This window comes from Rutidosis leptorrhynchoides, chromosome 2 (genome assembly GCF_046630445.1).
Source record: "Rutidosis leptorrhynchoides isolate AG116_Rl617_1_P2 chromosome 2, CSIRO_AGI_Rlap_v1, whole genome shotgun sequence".
NCBI classification, from domain to species: domain Eukaryota; kingdom Viridiplantae; phylum Streptophyta; class Magnoliopsida; order Asterales; family Asteraceae; genus Rutidosis; species Rutidosis leptorrhynchoides.
The window spans coordinates 665,371,526-665,392,069 of NC_092334.1; the positions used below are offsets into that span (position 1 = coordinate 665,371,526).

The 20,544-nt window shown below is 33.5% G+C and overlaps 1 protein-coding gene across 1 annotated transcript; it reads left to right on the plus strand.

Moving 5' to 3' along the window:
* The first annotated feature begins 14,946 nt into the window (after positions 1–14,946).
* On the plus strand, positions 14,947–15,814 carry LOC139890234 (protein MIZU-KUSSEI 1-like). The gene has a single exon (XM_071873129.1). It carries the CDS (start codon positions 14,947–14,949, stop codon positions 15,670–15,672), a length of 726 nt encoding a protein of 241 aa, XP_071729230.1. The 3' UTR covers positions 15,673–15,814.
* Positions 15,815–20,544: the final 4,730 nt, after the last annotated feature.

The following is a 20,544-nucleotide window of genomic DNA, read 5'->3' on the forward strand; positions in this document are numbered from 1 at the left end:
GATCTAAGAATGATGTCACCCGTTAAATCTTGACTTGGATTCTGATCCGTCAACATCAGAATATGTAATTGAATTTGTATGGAAACGATTGTATATCGCTGTGAGCATAGTTAATAATTTTTGAATCAAAGTTGAAGAATGTACAGTATAACATATTAATTGTGAACTTATATGTTTCTCGGGAATTACCTACCCGTTAAAGATTTCACAAGTAATATTTTGTACAAAAGAATTTTTATTACCGTCTTTATGAAAATATATGTATGTATATTTTCTTCAGATGTAATACAGATTTGATGAGTTAATATCATATTAAGCTAATTTGATTTTTGACTTGAATTAGAAATGAATAATCTCTAAAACATTAAAGATTTAATAATCTTTACGGAGTATTTCACTAATGTAATCAATACTCAGTCTTATTGATATTTTCTCAGTGAATCATGTTGGTGCTCATGGAACTCTTGCTAACTTCGCAAGGTACGAATGATGTTTTCTAGAAAGTTTCGAGTACATCAAAAATGAAAATGTAAAATCAATTATGTAATTGAATAATACACTTGGTTTATTATGAAATGGAATTCACTAAGTTGAAACAGAGATTGTAGTTAACAATGGTTAAGTTGTTAAGGAAGGATGTACATCATAGCATATTAGTAATATGAATTTAACCGAGTAGTATTTACCCTTTTTCAATTCATACTTAATAGCTTAGTACAAAAAGATTTATGATGGTTTTAAAATATATATAAGATATACATATAAATTCTTCAGAGGGAATGGGTTAATATTTCATAACTCATTGATACAAATATACGCGTTGTTGACTTGTAATAATATCCACGGTGCTTTCTTGAACCGGCAGAGCTTGTGATGTTAGAGGTGCTGATGATTCTAATGATGTTGACAGCACTAACTATGCTGGTGAGGCTAAGGGTACTATTGATGCTGTTGGTAAAACAAGTCTAGTTTGTACCTTACGCATCATTCTTGTCAGGGTTTCTATTCTTCCTTCTATTTATCTGATTTACGGTTAGAACTGGGATAAATAATCTCTAAGATTTTAGAGATTACATAATCACCGTAGAATATTTCTTCGATGAAGTTATGAATCAGTACTTCATCATTTATTGTTGTTGGCACTCCTTGGTATCTACGGTGCTTATGATGTTGATATCCGAAGTACAATTTTTAGATGTGATATTGAGGTGTGGGATGCGGATGTGGTTGTTGTTGGTGGTAATGGTGCTGTTGTTGTTGATGATGGTGGTACTGGTTATACTGCTGGTGCTGCTACTGGTGTTTGTAACCTTCGCACCATATTCTCCAAAGCCACTACCCGAGAGCGAAGCTCGTTGACTTCTTCTATTATACCGGGATGATTGGTGGTTCGGACGAGCGGACGAATAAGATTTAGAATGTGAGATAATATATAATCATGATGAGATACTCTGGAAATGAGAGAGAAAATAGTATTACGAATAGGTTCACCGGTAAGTGCTTCATGTTCTTCGCCAAGAGGTGAATGTGGTGGATGGAAGGGATCACCTTCTTCTTATCTCCAATGATTAAGTAGGCTACGAACCCATCCCCAATTCATCCAGAATAGGTGATGGCTGATTGGTTGATCCATTCCGGTTACACTTTCTTCAGAGTTCAGGTGAATATCCATATCGGAATAGCTGTCGGAATTTAAGGAATTTGAATTGGATACGGGATCCATCTTGTATAATTAGATATATGATTTTTGATATGAAATAGATTATAGAATTTAGATTGGTACTCTTCAATACATAATTTACATATGTATATATAATACCAAAATTCCGTAAATTACGAAGAAATTTTCGGAAGATGGCAGTCAAAGTTTATAGTAACAGATACGCTAAGATATGAATTTTGTATATACACTATTCATGCAATCAATGCAGTAAAACGTGTCTAGACTTAAGAATGATAAGCATGTAATTTCCGACAAGAAATGATAAGCAAAACTTTTAACATGCAGACACGGTCGAAGTCCAGACTTACTAATGCATCTTAACAACTATCAGTTAGACACACTCATTCAAGACCTGGTTCGCTAGGACCAACGCTCTGATACCAACTGCGACGATCGCTCCAAATCCATATGGACGAACACGTCATTCATCGATTTCATTGCGAGGTATTTGACCTTTATATGATACGTTTTGTAAACATTGCATTCTTTTGAAAAGGCACACCATAAATGAATATTTAAATCAAAGGTTTTCGACATCTGATGATATTTACATATATACAATCACCGTAAATAAGTTTACAATAGTACTTCCATTGACAATGCAGTCAAAATAAGATACATGGTGATGATTTGGTGAATGCAACGTTTCCTTGATAAATATGCCATGTAAGACTCCATGCACATAGCTTGTCTAACATATAAGCAAACAGCGGAAGACTTCTAGAAAACCTGAGAATAAACATGCTAACAAGTATCAACACAAAGGTTGGTGAGTTCATAGTTTTAATGTTTCGTATAATCTGTATATAAAGGTGGATCACAAGATTTCAGTTGTTTCATCCAGAAACGTTTATCAAAATATTCTACAAGATTGAGCACCCTGGTAACTAAACTTAACGCTATAATGATAATTACCCCATTCGTTTTAATACACGCAAACCAACGTGTCTTAAACTCAAATAACATACGTCCGTTAAAAGGCTAGCGCTCTAGCTCGGACGGGGATGTCAAGCCCTATGGATCCATATACTATTATTCGCGCCCACCAGTCCACATCCTATGTACTGGTAGTTACTAGTTACCAAAGCTAAGGGATTTTTGGTTTAAACTCAGTGTAGAATTAAATATTTACTTGTATCCATTGCGTTTAAAATAAATTGCATGTATTCTCAGCCCAAAAATGTATATTGCAAAAGCAATTAAAAAGAGATCAATGAAACTCACGCATATAAATATTGTAAATCAGTTAATAAAGCATTTGCATGTATTCTCAGCCCAAAAATGTAGAGAGTAAAAGGGATCCTATGAAACTCACCTTATCAGCATATAAAGTCGTTCATCGTAATGTGATCGAAACTCAGAGTATCGAATAACCATAGATCTCAACGTATCAATATTGAGATTTAATATTGTAGAAAAGTACGTAGACGTAACGGAGATGATAAACACTAGGTTTGATTCACAAATATACCCCCGAACATTACCCATAACCTCCTTGGCAATAACCCATAATTTCCTTAACTCTAGCTTGCTCGTAAACTTGTTTTGAAATCATTTGGACATAACCTCGTCGTAGTATTTTATGTATAATACTAATAATATTACTAATAAAAATAATAAGATTAATAATAATAATATTAATCTTAATAATATATATATATATATATTTGAGAGACAGAGAGATTTTGAGAAAAAAATAAATATATTCGAACAAAACTTGCGAGCTTTATAGACCTGGCCTGATTTCCACTGCCATGCGATCGCATGGCTGGGCAGTGTAATTCCCATGCGATCGCATGGGAAACTTTTCCAGCTCACAATGTTTTGGCAACTAGCTCTTCGACATATTTTTATAATATATATAATATATAATTTAAATTAATTAATTATATATTATATTTTATTCTCGTGCATAGTTGATTTGTAATTTTTGTTTCGATAAGTCGTACGTCGTCACTCGACTTATGTCCCGGTTCCGGTTTTTTGAATGCCCCTTCATACGCTGAGAAAACTTGTACATTACATTTTGGGACACGTACCTTAGTCAAAATATAGCCTTAAATTATCCCTAAATTATATCACTCAAAATATAACTTATACATTTGAGTGTTTTGGTCATTTACATCTATAAATCATCGTCTCGCTATTTGTTAAAATACATTTTAAAATAGTGTTTACCAGAGCAAAGTGAATTTTTACTGTAGCAATTCACTGTAGCAAAGTCAATTTCACTGTAGCAAGTAGTGATTTTCGAAAACACTGTAGCATTTTGAGTACTGTAGCAATTTGAAAATACTGTAGCAAATTAGTGTTTTACTGGTTCATCTTAAATGCTTTAGTTAACTTATCTAAATATCAATCGAATCAATAAACGAATGTTACTATCGTTTACTAAATAACTTGAAATTATATATATGTATATATCTTTTTAATATACATAAATCAGTTTTTAAATACACATTGGAAGTTATTTATAAATAAATTTTAATAATAAATATTCCAACTTATCATATATATTCAAATAGATATTTAAACCAATAAGTTTAATGTACGGTCTCAAACAATTAATACATTGTTACCTTTTCAAATTATAGTATATATGTATCTATTTATATATAATTGTTCGCGAATCGTCAAAAACAACCGAAGGGTATTTAAATATATAAAAGTAGTTCAAAAATTTTGAGATTCAGTTTTACAGACTTTGCTTATCGTGTCGGAAATGTTAATCATACAAAGATTAAGTTTAAATTTGGTAAGAAATTTCCGGGTCATCACAGGATATTACCTTGCGGATGGTATATATCCCCATTGGGCAACTTTAGTTAAAGGATATTCATGTCCTACTAAAGAACCAATGATTAAGTTTACAAGATTTCAAGCTAGTGCCCAAAAGGATATAGAGAGGGCGTTTGGGGTTCTTCAAGGTCGTTTTCATATTATACGCATAGCTTCACGAAGTATGTCAGTTAACAGGATGCGAAGAGTGATGGAATGTTGTCTCATATTACATAACATGATACTTGAAGATAACGGCTTTGCACTTTCTAAATGGGAAGAAAGATTCACTACCGAAGAAATGGAAAATGGTATGGAACGTATACGAAACAGAGGACGGGATCGAGATATCATCGCAAGAGAAATAAGGGATTGAGAAGAGCACAACCAACTTACCGTGGATTTAGTCGAGCATATTTGGAACCTTCCACCCATTTTTCGCAATGCGAATTAGTTTTTTTTTTTTTTTTTGAATCTATGTAATCGTCAATTTATGTATTTTTAAATTCTTATGAAAAATTTATTATGTATTTTTTTTATTTAATATGTAATTTATTTTATTTTGTTGTATTTATTTACCATTTTAATTCATTTGAAAAAAAAGATACAAAACTGGTGGACCCTACTGAATTTGACACTACCATTTGACATTTGGAGTTATTGGGGGTCAAAATCTGACACTGCCATGTCACAGGCAAATGCACTTTTTGAGCCAAAAAGTACAAATCTGCCTGTGATGTCACAGGCAGGGTTAGAAACAGTCTTAGGTCATGTTTGATTTAGACTTAATTAACTTAATAGAATAAAACTTAATATGAAGAGTATTAGAGAGGTGTTTGTTTTTCACTTATTAAAATAAGACATGTCTTAATATGAAAAATTTAATTAAAGTGTGAAATTACATTCTGGTCACAATTTTTTATAATTAATTAATAATTACTTTTATAACTACCCTATATAAAAGTTAATTTAGTAATTTCAATTTATCAGACGGGGTCTTACTACTTTATGAACAAAATTCATTTAATGTGCTTTACGGATATGTTAATATAATAAATACAAGAGAAAATTATTTAAAAATGCATTGAACTTTCATCAAATTCCTATTATATGCATTCAACTTTCAGATTTTCTATTGTATGCATTCAACTATTTTAATTGTTCTATTGTATGTATTAAGTAACTCGTGGAGAAGGTATCATGTAATATCTAGAAAGAACTTCATGATTGGTCCCTAAACTTAACATCCGTTAAACTTTTCCGTTAAATCTTATCTCATCATACCATTTCCTTCATCATTTTCAAGAACATCTTCATCAATACCTTCATCTTCAAATACCGGATTTCATTTCAGATTTCAAAACAGAAAATAAAAAAATAATAAAAAATCTTCAAAACATTCATCAAACCAAAAAACATTTCAAATTAAGAGTTTACTTACATTAATACTGATGGGGCCAATTTTAACCAAATTAAATCAATTTACTGGATCGCTAATGTTCATTAACAAATGGCTCTCCATTTCATGAATCAATCTCCATTTTCACTCAAAGTGACTACAAAATTAGTAAGATTAATGGTAGGTAGTAGGTACTATTCGGACAACTGCTCCTGCTAGACTGTCATCCATATTCGAATACAGAAACCCAATTCTTAAGGAAAACTCTAAAAAATAAACCCAGTACTATAACAAAACACATACCCGTTTGATTCAAACCTCACAACCAGCGTATCTTTTTAACACTCTTCGAATCACCCAGAAATCCAGAAGTGCTTCAGATCTATTCTTGATTGATGTTGCTCGATTTTGTTTTCAGATCTTGCTCTATTAATCGAAACCGGTGGGGGAGATGAAGAAGACGAGGAAGAAGAAACGGCATCGGTTGTGAAGGTGAATTACGTTACCAAGTAGGAAATTATACAGAGGGCAAACATGTATTTTTCTATCGAACCGGAAATTCATGAATTTTCAGATCTAAAGTTTAGAAATTATTATACAACTTTTTTTCGAATTTGACTGACTTGACCAACATAAATAATCATTTACATATTTTTTTTTTTGAAAAGCAAGTAAAACTTTTATTAACCAACTGGAAAATGTTACAAGGCCCTATAAATCTATACAAGTGAAAGCATGTATGAAAATATTGTAACTATATAAACGACGTACTTCTAAATCAATTAAGGGGTAGAGCCCATCAACACAGCGGCACTTGAAAAAACGAGCTGAGATATAAGAACCGTACAGTACCGTCAAAGCGGTGACAAAGTCGGCAATTATATCGCATTTAACCAAGCGATGATGGGAGGACTACACCAAAAAAGATATAGAAATAACAACGATGAGTCGGTCAAAATAACGACCAACGGAAGGGCTATCGGAGTAGATTAGCCAACGCCGGATCGTTGAGCAATCGATGAAGTGTAAGAGGAAGGATTTATGATCCATTGGTGCCAGTCGATCGGGTTCTTTTTAATTCTTTTGGAGATCCATGCGAAGGTTTGGATTTGTATCTCGGAAACAATATTATCAATGTTCCAAACTTTTTTGTTGAAAACTTTATCATTTCGATGTTTCCATATTATGTATGTTGAAGCCCATTTAGTTGCTTGCCATATGTATGTGCCAATGCTCGAAAATGGTAATGATTGGTTGTTAACGGCTAAATCATGAAAGGAGGTGAAGGTGTTATTAGGGAGGTTCCACCATTTTAGAATTGCGGCCCAAACGTTTGATGTATTAAGGCAATCGAAGAGGATATGATTAATGGTTTCGGCGTGATTGTTACAAAACGGGCATAGGATGGAATCAAGATCAATATTACGTTTATCAAGCTCGACTCGGGTTGGAATTCTACCGAGTATGGTGCGCCACATAAATATATTAATTTTTTGCGGTAATAATTTGTTTCTCGACATTGGAGGGGCGTTAACAATATTTTCAAGTTTTAGGTTGTCAAGAATTGTAGCTAAAGCTTTGGTCGTGAATATTCCGGATTGATCGAGGCTCCATTTCCAAGTGTCGGGGCTTTCGGATAAGCTTATAGTTGCGATTAAATTGTTAAGTTCCGACAATTCATTAAGTACACGCCCGTTAGGAGTACGAACCCAGTTCCATGTTGCGTGTATGGTGGTCGAGTGTGAGGATTGTACTCGCTCGGATATAAGGGCTTCTTTATTAGACTCGAGCATGAAAAGTCTATGGAATTGGTTGCAAAATTTTTCCGTTCCGCACCAGTTTTCAAGCCAAAATTTGGAGTTGTTGCCATTACCGATGCTTTTAGTAATCGAAGATGTGAACTGTGCGCCAGTGTCGTCAGCGATTTTCCCCGCTTTGATTATCTCTTTCCATATTGTGCAACCTGAAACATTTCTAGAAAAACCGTTAGTACAAACCCCCCCTCCCTCCCCGTAAATGCTTGATATGATCTTAACCCAAAGAGCGTTTTTTTCGTTATGGAATCTCCACCACCATTTGCATAGTAGTGAGATGTTTTTGTTTAGTAAAGACCCGATGTTCAACCCACCTTTATCGTAGGGTGATAAAACGTGTTCCCATTTAATCCAGTTTATTTTATTATCGTTATCAGAACCGCCCCAAAAAAAATTTCTTCTTTTAGATTCGAGTATGTTAATTATTTTAATTGGTGCGTGGAAAAGTGAGAAGTAATATAATGGGAGGCTAGAGAGGACGGATTTTATTAATGTGAGGCGGCCTCCGTATGATACGGATTTAGCCTTCCATTCGGAGAGACGTTTGTCGAATTTATCGATAACCGGTTGCCACGCTGAAGCTTTCGTAGTGGGAACACCTATAGGAAGGCCTAGGTATGTGAATGGGGTGCTACCTGAAGAACAGTTGATATAGTTTGCCATTTCATCAACCTCACTTTTAGGCACCCCTATACCATAAAGATTGCTTTTTTTTAAGTTAACTTTTAGGCCAGATATGTTTTCGAAGCATTTTAATAGTTTGGATACATTTTTAGCATTGCGTTTGCTCCATTCGCCAAAGAAGATCGTGTCATCTGCATATTGGAGATGCGAGACGACGACCTTGTCGTGACCGATGCAAACGCCCCGGAGCTGATCGTTTGTGATTGCACGTTTGGCAAGAATGTTTAGACCTTCAGCCGCGATGATGAAGAGGAATGGGGAAATTGGGTCACCCTGACGGATTCCTCGTCCTGGAGAGAATTCCGCCGTAGGGGACCCGTTGATTAGGACGGATATGGTGGAGGAGGATAGACAAGCGTGGATAAATTTTATCCATTTTTGTCCAAATCCCATGCATTTCATGGTATCGAAAAGGAAGTCCCATTCAATGCAATCGAATGCTTTTTCGAAATCTACCTTAAAGATAAGTCCTTTTTGTTTTTTTCTTTTGAGTTCGTCAATTATTTCATTCGCAATCAGGACGCTATCTAATATGTTTCTTCCTTTTAGGAAAGCAGTTTGTTCGATGCCTATTATCTTATGTATTACTTTTGATAGTCGATTGGCTAGGATTTTAGTAAGGATTTTGTAATAACTACCGATTAAGCATATTGGACGATATTCGTTAAAACCAATTGGGTTGGATTTTTTTGGAATTAGTGTGAAGAAAGATGCGTTACAGCCTTTAGAGATTTCGGTGTTAAGCCAAAACCAATCTAAGGCCATAATGAGATCACCTTTAATCAACGACCAATATTTTTTGAAAAATTTCAAGTTAAAGCCATCAGGACCGGGTGCTTTAGAGCCGTCGCAGTCTTGAAGTGCATTCCACACTTCAGATTCAGAAAATCGGGCTTCCAGGGATGAATTGTCGGATTCGCTTATGTAATAGCGATGGGGGTCGTTTTCGAAAGGGCAATGACCTTTACGTTTAGAGGATTTGAATAGGGAGTCGAAATATTTTAGTGCTTCGTTTTTTATGATGTTTGGTTCTTCAGACCAAGAGCCGTTGTAAGAAATTCCTCGGATGTTATTTTTATTTGATCTTCTTTTAATGTAGTTATGGAAGTATTTTGTGTTTTCGTCACCCTCGAGGTTCCATTTGATTCGGGATTTCTGTTTAAGCATATTAGTTTTCTTCTTTTCTTTTTCTATGTGTTGTACTTTGTTAGTGTTCCAATTATTTCTTTCGGTTTCAGTTAGAGGTCTGGTTTCCGCGAGTTTTTCCCATTCGTTTGAGATATCTTTATGAAATTTAAGTTCAGTTTCAATGTTATTAAGTTGGAGGCTGTTTTTTTTAAGTTCGAGTTTGACATTTTTTAGCTTATTACGTAGAATACAGTCAGGTCGATTACCGTTAACAGGAAGGAGCCAAGTGTTTCTTATGATTTCGTCTGCGTTTTCAAGTTTTAGCCAGGTGTTAAAGACTCGTGTGGGTTTCGGGCCAAAGTCAACAAAAGAATTTTTTAGAATGATTGGACAATGATCAGATAAGTCACGATCAAGGGTTTTGGAGGAAACGTCGGGCCATAGTTGTAGAACACTCTCGGAGATTAGGAAGCGGTCTAGTTTGCTGAATTTAAGTTTGTTAAAACAAATTCGTGTGTATTTTTTACCGCCAAGTGGGAGATCTATTAGGTTAGAAGTGTTTATGAAGTTGTTAAAGTTGTCGGCCCATGATTGTTTAAAAATGCAATTAAGACGTTCGGATTTTGTTCGGACTTCGTTAAAATCACCAAAGATAATGTGGGGAACAACAAGTGACTCGACAAATTTAGATAGTTCGGACCAAAATCTGAGTTTTTTCTGATTGGAATGTGGGCCGTAGACGTTTATTATGACCATATCAGAAGCATAACCCGCCCATTTACCCTTGATGGCGATGAAAAATTCGCCTTCCGTGGCCGCATCGAAGATGAAGGTGGATGGATCCCAAATTAAAAGTAAACCCCCCGAGGCCCCAATTGCGTCTTTTTGAACGAATTTGAGGTTCGGATTATACCAAAAAGATTCAATCATGGAATCAGGAGAGTTACCGCATTTGGTTTCTTGAAGTCCAAGTATTACAGGATTTTCTTTGTTACAAATACTTTTAAGCCAGTTTATTTTACCCGATTGATTTATCCCCCGAATATTAAGAGAAATGACACTCATTAGAAAACTTACAGAACGATAAGGAGAAGGAAGGTACTTAATTGGTGGGAACCCATCGAATGCCGAGACCTGTCCCATATTCTTGAGTGTCGTTGGATTTGCTGGTGGTCCCGTTGATACTCTTTATTTTTGAAGAAGTCTTTGAATTTCCCGAAGCTTTAGATGTGGAGTTCGATTTTCGGTTGAGTTGCGAGAGTTTCAATTTTTTCCCGCTTCTTGCACAATGCTTAATATATAGAAATTTAGATTTAGTACCTTTTTTTGTTGATTCGATTGGGGGCTTGGAAGTGTTGTTAGAGCAGGATGGTTGTTTTTTGTTGTTTGTCGTGGTGGAAGGTTTCTTATTCTTATTTTTAGGCTTGCCAATAGTAGGGTTGATAGCAATTTCTTGGATTTCAGGGGATACGGGAATTGGGGAACTTGGGTTTCTGTTGATAAATGGGGTTGAGATGGGTTCGTCATCTACTTGTTGTTGGTTAACAGCTGTTTTATTTTCGGTAACAGTAGGAATTTCGGTTGGTTCGAGAGTAGGAATTTCGGTAACAGTTGGGGTGATGTCAACAGTAGGGTGATTTTCGGTTGGGATATCTTCTACTATGGATGGGTTGTGGAGGACTTTGTATTGAGGAGTGGTAGGCCTAGAAGGTAATTGATGGGCCGAAGGTGGATTAGTTTCTAGGTTGATGGGGTCGATGGGGTCTGTTTGGGATGTGAAGGTGATGGTTTTGTTTCCTTGGATAGAGCTTATGATGTCATTTGGGCTTAAAGGTAAGGCAGTAGTTGGTTCAATAGGTTCGGTGTATATAGGTGTAGTAGGTGTGGTAGGCTCACGGATGGTATTAGTATTATTGTTTGGTGGACCGATGCAGTTTGTCTCCGAAATGTGATTCACGCTTGTTGATTGTTCATTGTATGGGATACCGGAGACTTTGGAATGAGTATTGTGATTGTTGTTTGTGGAGAATTTTGAGGTTTCAACACGTTTCGATGGTGCACTAGAGACATGGAGATCGTTTTCTGAATTTTTGTCCTCATCGATGTGAAAGTTATCCATGGACAACTCATCATCGAAAACAGATTCTTCGGTAAGGGCGTCATCCTCCCGACCCGAGGAAGAACTATTATCATCTGAATTATTAAGATCAATTGGAGATTCACTGCTTTCAGTTACGTAAGCATGTGACACTTTTGAATCATGATGAATATGGACAATACCATTGATAGGCGCGAACGAGGACGTTTTAATTAACACCTTACCATACGACAGATCTTGGGTTACATTTCTTTCAATTTTGCAGTTTTGCATAGTAATAATGTCTCCCCAACTGTTGGCGATTTTGCTAAAGGTAGTTTCTGACCAGACGGAGATGGGTACACCACGAATGTCAATCCATACCAATCGACCAGAGGTCGTATACTCTTCGGGATCCCAAGGTCGGATAACATCGAACCATTTCCATAAGGGGTGTTTATTACCAAAGGTTGGAAGGTTAAGGACATCAAGTGCTAAGCGGGTATCATCAAAAATTAGTAGAATGTCGTTACCTCCCAAATATTTGGATTCAAAACCAGTGAAGTTTTCAGCCTTACATATCTCATCAAAAAATTCAATATAATCTGTATTTTTGATAGTACCAATGAGAGAGTTACCTAGTAATTCGATGATGTTGTCGTCAGTGTGGATCATTATTCCAAACTCTTTGCTTGCTTGATTAGAAACGTTAGCCACATATGACCGATTGATTTGAACGTTATTTATGACGTCTGTAAAGCTTCTTTCATCTAAACCATTATTATTATAACCCTTTGATTTAACAGATTGTACACTGCCTGTGGTTTTTTGTGGAACTTTGTATTCTTGCTTGAATTCGTTTGGTTTGGTGTTACGATCATGGGCTTTATAAACCACCAGCAGCATACCATCAGCATGTAACATGTTAAGTTTACGAGTCATGGAATCAATTAAGTGATTGGGAATATTTCTATAACGAGCAAAACCGAACCTTTTCCCATTTTTTAGTCGTTTTTTTGGGATGTATATCTCAGCTAATTCGCCATGCTTCTTGAAAAGGCCCCAGAGATTGACAGATGACCAGGAATCAGGAAAGTTAAAGAATAGAAACGATGTGATATTCTTGTTCTCAGGTTTCTGCGGTGGTGAATTGAAATTAGGGTTTCCAAAATTTTTTATGAGACCTTTGGCATTCTCTTGGGTTTTGAAGCGCTGATAGATGTTGTAGTTGCTTGTGTTCAATCTGGAATGGATCGGAATGTTATTTGTAGATTGGTGGCCGGTATGGATGGATTTAGGGTTTGTAGATGGCTGTGGGTTATTAGGGTTTTTGTGTGAATTTTGAAGAGGAGGGAAATCGTTTGTGTTTGAAGTTCTAGTGGCCGATTGCTGATGTGTTTTTCCTTTATTATTCTGGTCCACTTTGATCCAGACACCAACATTATCCGGTTGGTATCTTATGCTGTTAATGGATCGATTGGTAACATATTGCTGGGATTTCTTTAATTGATGGTGAGGTGGGGTAAAAGGTGATGTGGGAATGAAGTACATATTGTAACAGTAATAAAAACGATGACAAAAGAACAATCATTTACATATTGACTCAATTAAAACTTCGTTTAGAATGTTAAGCTTTGCCTGGGACATAAATATAACACCCAATAGATCAAATGGGGTTGAAGAAAAATTATGTCACCCAAATTAGTGATGATATTACCCAAATTGACTGATAATCTAACATGTCTTTTAGACATGTCACTGGTTAGTAAAATATGAGGAAACTTCTGGAGCAATATAATTTTATAACTGGTAATGAGGTTATACATAAATAATGCAGGACTTGATCACTGAAATAGACATTTAAAGTCAAACAAAATCAAAATTTGGACCAATGATATATAAAATTAACATAAATAACTAGCATGTAATATTTGACAAACATGAGAGACCAATAATATAAATTTGTCTAGTAGGTGACCTAAAGTTTACCTGTTATAACAGGTTAACTACATACAATAGAATAATTTAAATAGTTGAATTCATACCATAGGAGATTTGAAAGTTGGATGCATACAATAGAAATTTGGTAAAAGTTCAATACATTTTCAAATAATTTTCCCGAAATACAATTATTAGTAGAAATAGACAACTTTTTTTTGAACTTGCGGGCATAGGCCAACGGTTCACCTCATGTACTTTGTGTCACGTAATAGGGAGAGGTCATGAGTTCGATCCTTAGGGATGACATGATTTTCTTTAAAACAATTGAACACCAATAATTGTGGTATATATTGACCATATAGGGAGGTTTTATCAGATTCGTTTTCGGACATCTACTCATGAACACTGCCCGAATGGATGTGTTTGCGGGTACCGTCGATTGGGTTCGGGTTTCCGCCCGAACGTGTGTGATACGTGTAAATGATGAGGGTCGTTGAAATAAATGATCTACTGATGCCAAAAAAATCGTCGTTAAAAAAAATAACTTTTTTTTTCTTTTTTTGAAAAGCGTAGAAATAAATAAATGTGTTCATATATTCGTAAGTCATTAATATACCTCTTATACGTAATAAATATAAGTAAAGTCAATTACGGAGTACAAAATAATAAAATATAAAACTTCTTCCATAAAAGTTAAGTCAATTATGCCATTACTGAAAAAAAGATTATTAGATGATTTAAAATGAAAAAATAAAAATTAAATACTACATGATATCGGGGTATATTTTGAAAGATACATGCATTCGGTAATTATGTTTTGACCACATGTAATTATATCTTTTGCTCTATCCGTCCCAAATCTATTATTATCCTATTTATATTTTAGAGGTATTGTTTTTGCAACTTTGACTATAAATTATTTTTTATGCATTACATAATATTTGATAAGTGTTACATCGTTAAAAAAATATATTCAAAAATTAATCTATTGATATAAATGTTATCGAATAATATATAAAAAATGAAAATATTAAAAGTCAAAGTTGAAAGAAGAAGAACTTCAAAATTAAAATACAACCATAAATTTGTGATGGAAGAATTATTTATATTCAATTATTATGTACCTGGTATATACAAAATACTTTAAATCAATCACAAACTAACAAACTTTAGTAGAACACAACCAAACACCTTTCCTTGGTAAATGACTAAATGGTACATACATAAAGATAGAAGCATTTATTCGATGTTCACATATAAAGAAATAACTACTGACAAATTCATAAAGAAACAACAATCTCCCTCTTTTTTCTCTCACATTGTTTAAGAAGTTGCCTTCTTCCCTTCTAATATTCTATTCTATTCTATTCTATTCTATTCTATTCTATTCTTTAGTAAGAACATGGCAAAGGCCTCAATGCACTTCCATTGGTCAAATAAGGTGAGTAATGAGGATGATCAAGACATTACACCACAATCTAATCCTTGTCCTAAAACCACCATCAACCAATCTCCACTACCAAAAAAGAAACTTCAAGCAGTCACAATTGCTAGATTCCGTTCGGTTCTTACTACAATAAATAAGAACCGAACAAATCTTTTAAACTCCCTAGGCCCAAGAGTCTTGGGGACCTTTTTTGGGTCCCGAAGAGGCCATGTTTATTTCGCAATTCAAAGAAATCCTACTTCCCAACCAGCATTCCTGATCGAGCTTCAAACCCCGATTAGTAATCTGGTTAAGGAAATGGCTTCTGGGCTTGTTAGGATCGCATTGGAATGCGATAAAGACGAAGATAAAACTAAAAAAATGAGCGATTCAAGAAAGTTGTTAGAAGAGCCAGTTTGGAGAACTTATTGCAATGGAAAAAAATGTGGTTTTGCCATGAAAAGAGAGTGTGGAGATAAAGAATGGCGGGTTTTGAAAGCGGTTGAACCGATATCAATGGGAGCTGGTGTATTACCACCGGAGAAAAAGGTTGATGGAGAGTATGAAGAAGGTGATGAAATTATGTACATGAGAGCTAAATTTGAAAGAATTAGTGGATCAAGAGATTCAGAAGCTTTCTATATGATGAATCCTGATAGTAATGCTGCTCCTGAGCTTAGTGTTTATTTGCTTAGAATTTAATTTAGAACTTAATCAATGCAAGAATTCGGACTTAAGATCCAACTTATTGTCTTAGCAAGTTCTTAATTTCGAGCTCAATAGTTAAGTATTACTTCTTCTTTTTTAATTATTGCTTATCCTGTTACTCTGTTAGATTGAAAGATGGGGGATGAGTAACTGGTTGTGAGTTTGTAGTTTTAACTATATTAGTGGAATGGGATATTATACGTATTATATTAGTAATTACTCCTCAGTAATTAACTTGTAATAACTCTACATTAAACAATGGAGGATGAGTACGGCTTTTTAGTTACAAGTCAATTAATATTTAGTCTATTGCAACTGCATGAATTCTTGAATTAATTTCATTTAAGTTCAAATGATACAAACTTGCTATTCTTCTTGACAACTTAGAGCCAACAATCTACTTGAATACAACAATCGCAACAAGCTCTAACTCAATAACCAGAACAAACGACCAATACAAACATACAAACAAAGCAAATAATCAAAGGGCTCGTCGTGAACAAAAATAGTGTGTGTGTGTGTGTGTTGTTTCGATAAAAAAAAATAACAACGCAAATAAACATAACAACCGTGTCCACCTAAACTCCTAAGCACCGAAACGAAAAAAATTTGAAGGAATCACCCAAAGCTCGCCACATACACATACAATCCCACCCAAGCGCCAGTAAAACAATTTTTATGTGTTAGTTGTTTTACTTTTAGCTAGCTTATTCATGGGTAAATGAAGTATGTTTTTCTAGTTAATTTATTTGAGAATGGTGAATATTATACTCAGATATATGTGATATTATCGAGTTATTATGTGACTATTTTTTAATATTTCTTTAACCTCTCAAGAAATTCTATTTTTTGACAAAATAGTGAAAATTCATATAAACCGAAAATATTTTTGAAAAAAAAAACGTCTTCAACAAGAGATACAATAAGTGACCCAATAAGTCTTGTACCTAAAAAACGACATACTAACGAGTTATTTATACCGAGCCTCATCTACAAAGATACACAACCAGAAAACTACCCCAAAACGGGTATCGAATCGAACTAAACTAAGCAACAAAACAAACAACTGCCAAACCACAAAAATCGATCAAAGACAATACAAAAAGAATACAAACAAGAAACTAAACTAATGTTCGACCTTTTTCAACTTACCATATAAAATCTCTCAGCGTATATCTTTACCGGAGCGATTTTCAATCTTGAAAGAAAGAACATTTGAAGATCCGTCACCAATCAAAGTGCCCGATGAGGGAGAGATGAAACCACGATCAGCCGAATTTTGGAAGAACCCTTTATTCAATGCTCCTTTGACCCAATGTCGAATATGGGATCAAAAACCAATTGAGTCATATACATTTTGAGTGGTATTTTGTAAAAGGTTTTTTGAAATATAAATATTTACTTAAAAAACCATTGATTTTAAAAACATATGCGGTCCTATCTTTAAATTTAGTGATGTCCTATAAAATTTTATTAGTAAATTATAAAAAGAAATTAAAATTTAATGGGTCAAAGGACCCCTTATTCAACTACGTAAACATGCTATTAATTTGATCGCACCCGGCTTGTTACCATCTTGAGTAGCTAAAAACAAATTTTGGATTGCTTTCGTAATCCAAATCTTCTTCATAATTTTTTTTACGTAAAAAACCTGAAGTGGATGACTCTATCCCCCTCTTTCTTTTCATAACGTCACTAAGTTGAATTTCTGATAAATGACTATTCAATACATACCATCATCTACAAAACCTTCACAAGAGGACAACTCACAATCACAATATTTCCTTCATCTTCTTCCAATCAAGATAGGAATAGATTTTTCGGCGTTCTTTTCTTCATTACGATTACCTGAGCATCCTTCCTTTTCAATCTTCTTCTCTGTTTTTAACTTTTTCAATCTATCAACAAACGAGGGTTTTGAAACAGGCAGCCCAGATACCTCTACAAACTTTGTAATTATAGCAAGAGATGTGTACTTGAAATTTATTGCGGAAATATTACACCGTCAATCATCATAACTTAGTTATTGGATTAAATTTTTTGAACGGCGTGGTTATAGTAGTATTAAAGAAAGATTATCACTAAACTTGGCGTGGTTATAGTAGTATTAAAGAAAGATTATCACTAACACTTTAGTTGACATAATAATCTTTACCAAATTATTTGATTATGATTTTTGTAATACATCGACGAATAGATACGTATCGAACCATGCACTCTTAGTATGCCATGTTCGGTGTATCAGTCATTTTGAATAAGTCAATATTATCGCATTAAATAAATATATTATCTATAGATATACTGAGTATATTAAATATATCGGGATTAAAGTAAATGGTAGATGTTATTCTGTAATCAATAATTATTATCGTTTTGTTGGTTTAATACTTTTTAATGTGTCGCTATGTTAATTGCAACATGGTTAATGATTAAGTTTCAATAATTAGTTTCATCATCATTTGTATTTTGTATTCCAAACTCATATGTTAATTATTTTATTTATACTCCATTAATATTGAATATGAAAGATTCTTCTCTTTCAAAGAAAAACAAAACTGAAGAACATTGGATAAAATAAATGCCACTTACCAAACCTTTCTTTATGCATTTAGCATTTCTAGAAGATTTGTTTTATATTTTTGCATTCTTATTTTTACTACATATTATTAGCTTTGTAAAATATGACACATGTAAATGAAGGGTATGCTTGACCAAATTAGGTGGTAGTTAGTAGCTTTAATTTTAACTGTTAGCTGGTAACTGATAGTGTATAAATGGTAGATGGTTGGTGTTAGTTTTTTACATGTATTTATGTGTTTGTCACAGTAACTGAAACTATTAGATAAAAAGTAAAAAGGCAAAAAATTATGCGCTTTTTTTTTTTTTCAAATGCTAGTTTTATTAGCTTTTAGAGTTTTCACTTTGTCTAAATACTTTAAACTCCTTTAACCAAGCAAAACTTTTTATTAAATATGAATTTTTTTAATTTTTTCATAAAAGTTAAAAGTTAAATAGTCTCTAAAAAGATTTCAACCAAACATGTTGGATATAAAAGAGATGATTTGTAATATTTTACTTTTTATTGTATATCATCATAATGTTTAAACATGCTATATTGTAGTGTAGTTTAAGGCATTTTTGTTAGTAAATAATATAATAATAACAATGCACAACATATTACTATTGTATAATCAATCACTCAGTAAAGTTATTTCATTCGTCTCCATGTAAATTTTCAGAGTGAATAAAGTCTAAGAAAAGTATAATCTTTACACGGTTAAGTTAATAAAATTTCTTATTTCATTTTAAAACATTAACTTTTAATAAGTTAGACATATAAATTTTGAAAGATACAAATCTAAAACTGTGTACATTTAGTTGAGATATACATGGGCATAACTTTTCGCTTGGGATGTGTACACAAAGATGCTTTTCCAAACCATATGTATCTTGTTTATGTACAACAACAATACTACAAATCTTATATTTTTTATGTTATTTTTAATATGTAGTAAATGATAACTATATCAACCATATGAATGTGAGTTCTGTTTATTATTATTATGTGGGATAAAGGGACATGATGCATGTATCTTTTTTTACTAGTTTATTATTATAGTTTATTAGTTTAATGATATGATATGGAATAGATAACTAAGGTGTTGTTTTTCTTTATATTATTTAAATTTATTATATTTTATATCGATTGATGGTTTTTGTAATTTTTATCCAAATATAAACAGATTTACTTTTACTCGTATTTTTTTTTACCTATTATTGATATAATCTATAGTTTCTATTAAAATTCTAAAAAGATGATGTCATTATTAGGTTAATTCATTTGTTAAAAAAAATTAAAAAACAAAAGAAAAAAATTTAAGCATGGTGGGTGATGTTATTAATCTAAATAATTTTGAAATAAAATTAAATATTATGAATTAATTATTATTATTATTAAATCTTATTAATAATTATTTTAATTATTATAATTAAATAATTTTGAATTATTTTAATAATTATTTTGAATTGGGTACGAGAATGTATAACAGCTAAGCAGAAGGAAACCAATTCTAAATTTATATTTTAATTTACACTTTTATTATAAAATGACAACCTATATTATTTCTTATGATTGGATGTGAATTGTTTAATATGAATTTTAGGTGTTTGATGAAATGTTCATGACGAGCTTCTTACTCGGACTCTGTGGTTCCACGGGTCATTAAACTAAATGACTTTAACATTTACGTTCACTTAATACCTAAAACATATCATTAAACTGTTTCGTTTAAACAAACCCGCGATTTCACGGGTTATTTCACTAGTAGTAACTATAATATAATTGTATATAAATTTCTAAAAATAATAATATTTGGTGTATATAAATGAAAAGCTCGTTTAGGGTCGTGAGCTTATTCGAGCTCGAGATATCAAGCTCGAGCTCAGGCTCGTTTACCAAACGAGCTTCATGTTGAGTTCAAGCTCGGGCTCGTGCTCGTTTAGGCTCGGCTTGAATCGAGCTTTTAACGAGTCGAGCTCGAGTATCTCGAGAGTAGCTCGGCTCATTTACTGCCTTAAGATTTTATTATGTTTTATGTTTGTGCGTCATACATTGCAGACTGTTTGTTTTCTGAAGACATAGATAAAATAATGTCTTATTATGTCTGCAATCTCGCAGACTTAGAAATTTGTTTCCAAGTGCTGCAGACAGAATTAACTTACTTTACAGACATAAAAACAAACAGTCTTCACTATTCAGCATACAGACTGATAGTCCACATCTTCTCTACATATATGGTCCGCAGATCTACACACAAAAACATCTTTAAAAACAAACATAGACACACATAAATGTTGTTACTCCTT

Excerpts from the sequence above, each read along its gene's own strand:
- LOC139890234 (XM_071873129.1), top strand. The coding sequence starts at position 14,947 with ATGGCAAAGGCCTCAATGCACTTCCATTGGTCAAATAAGGTGAGTAAT.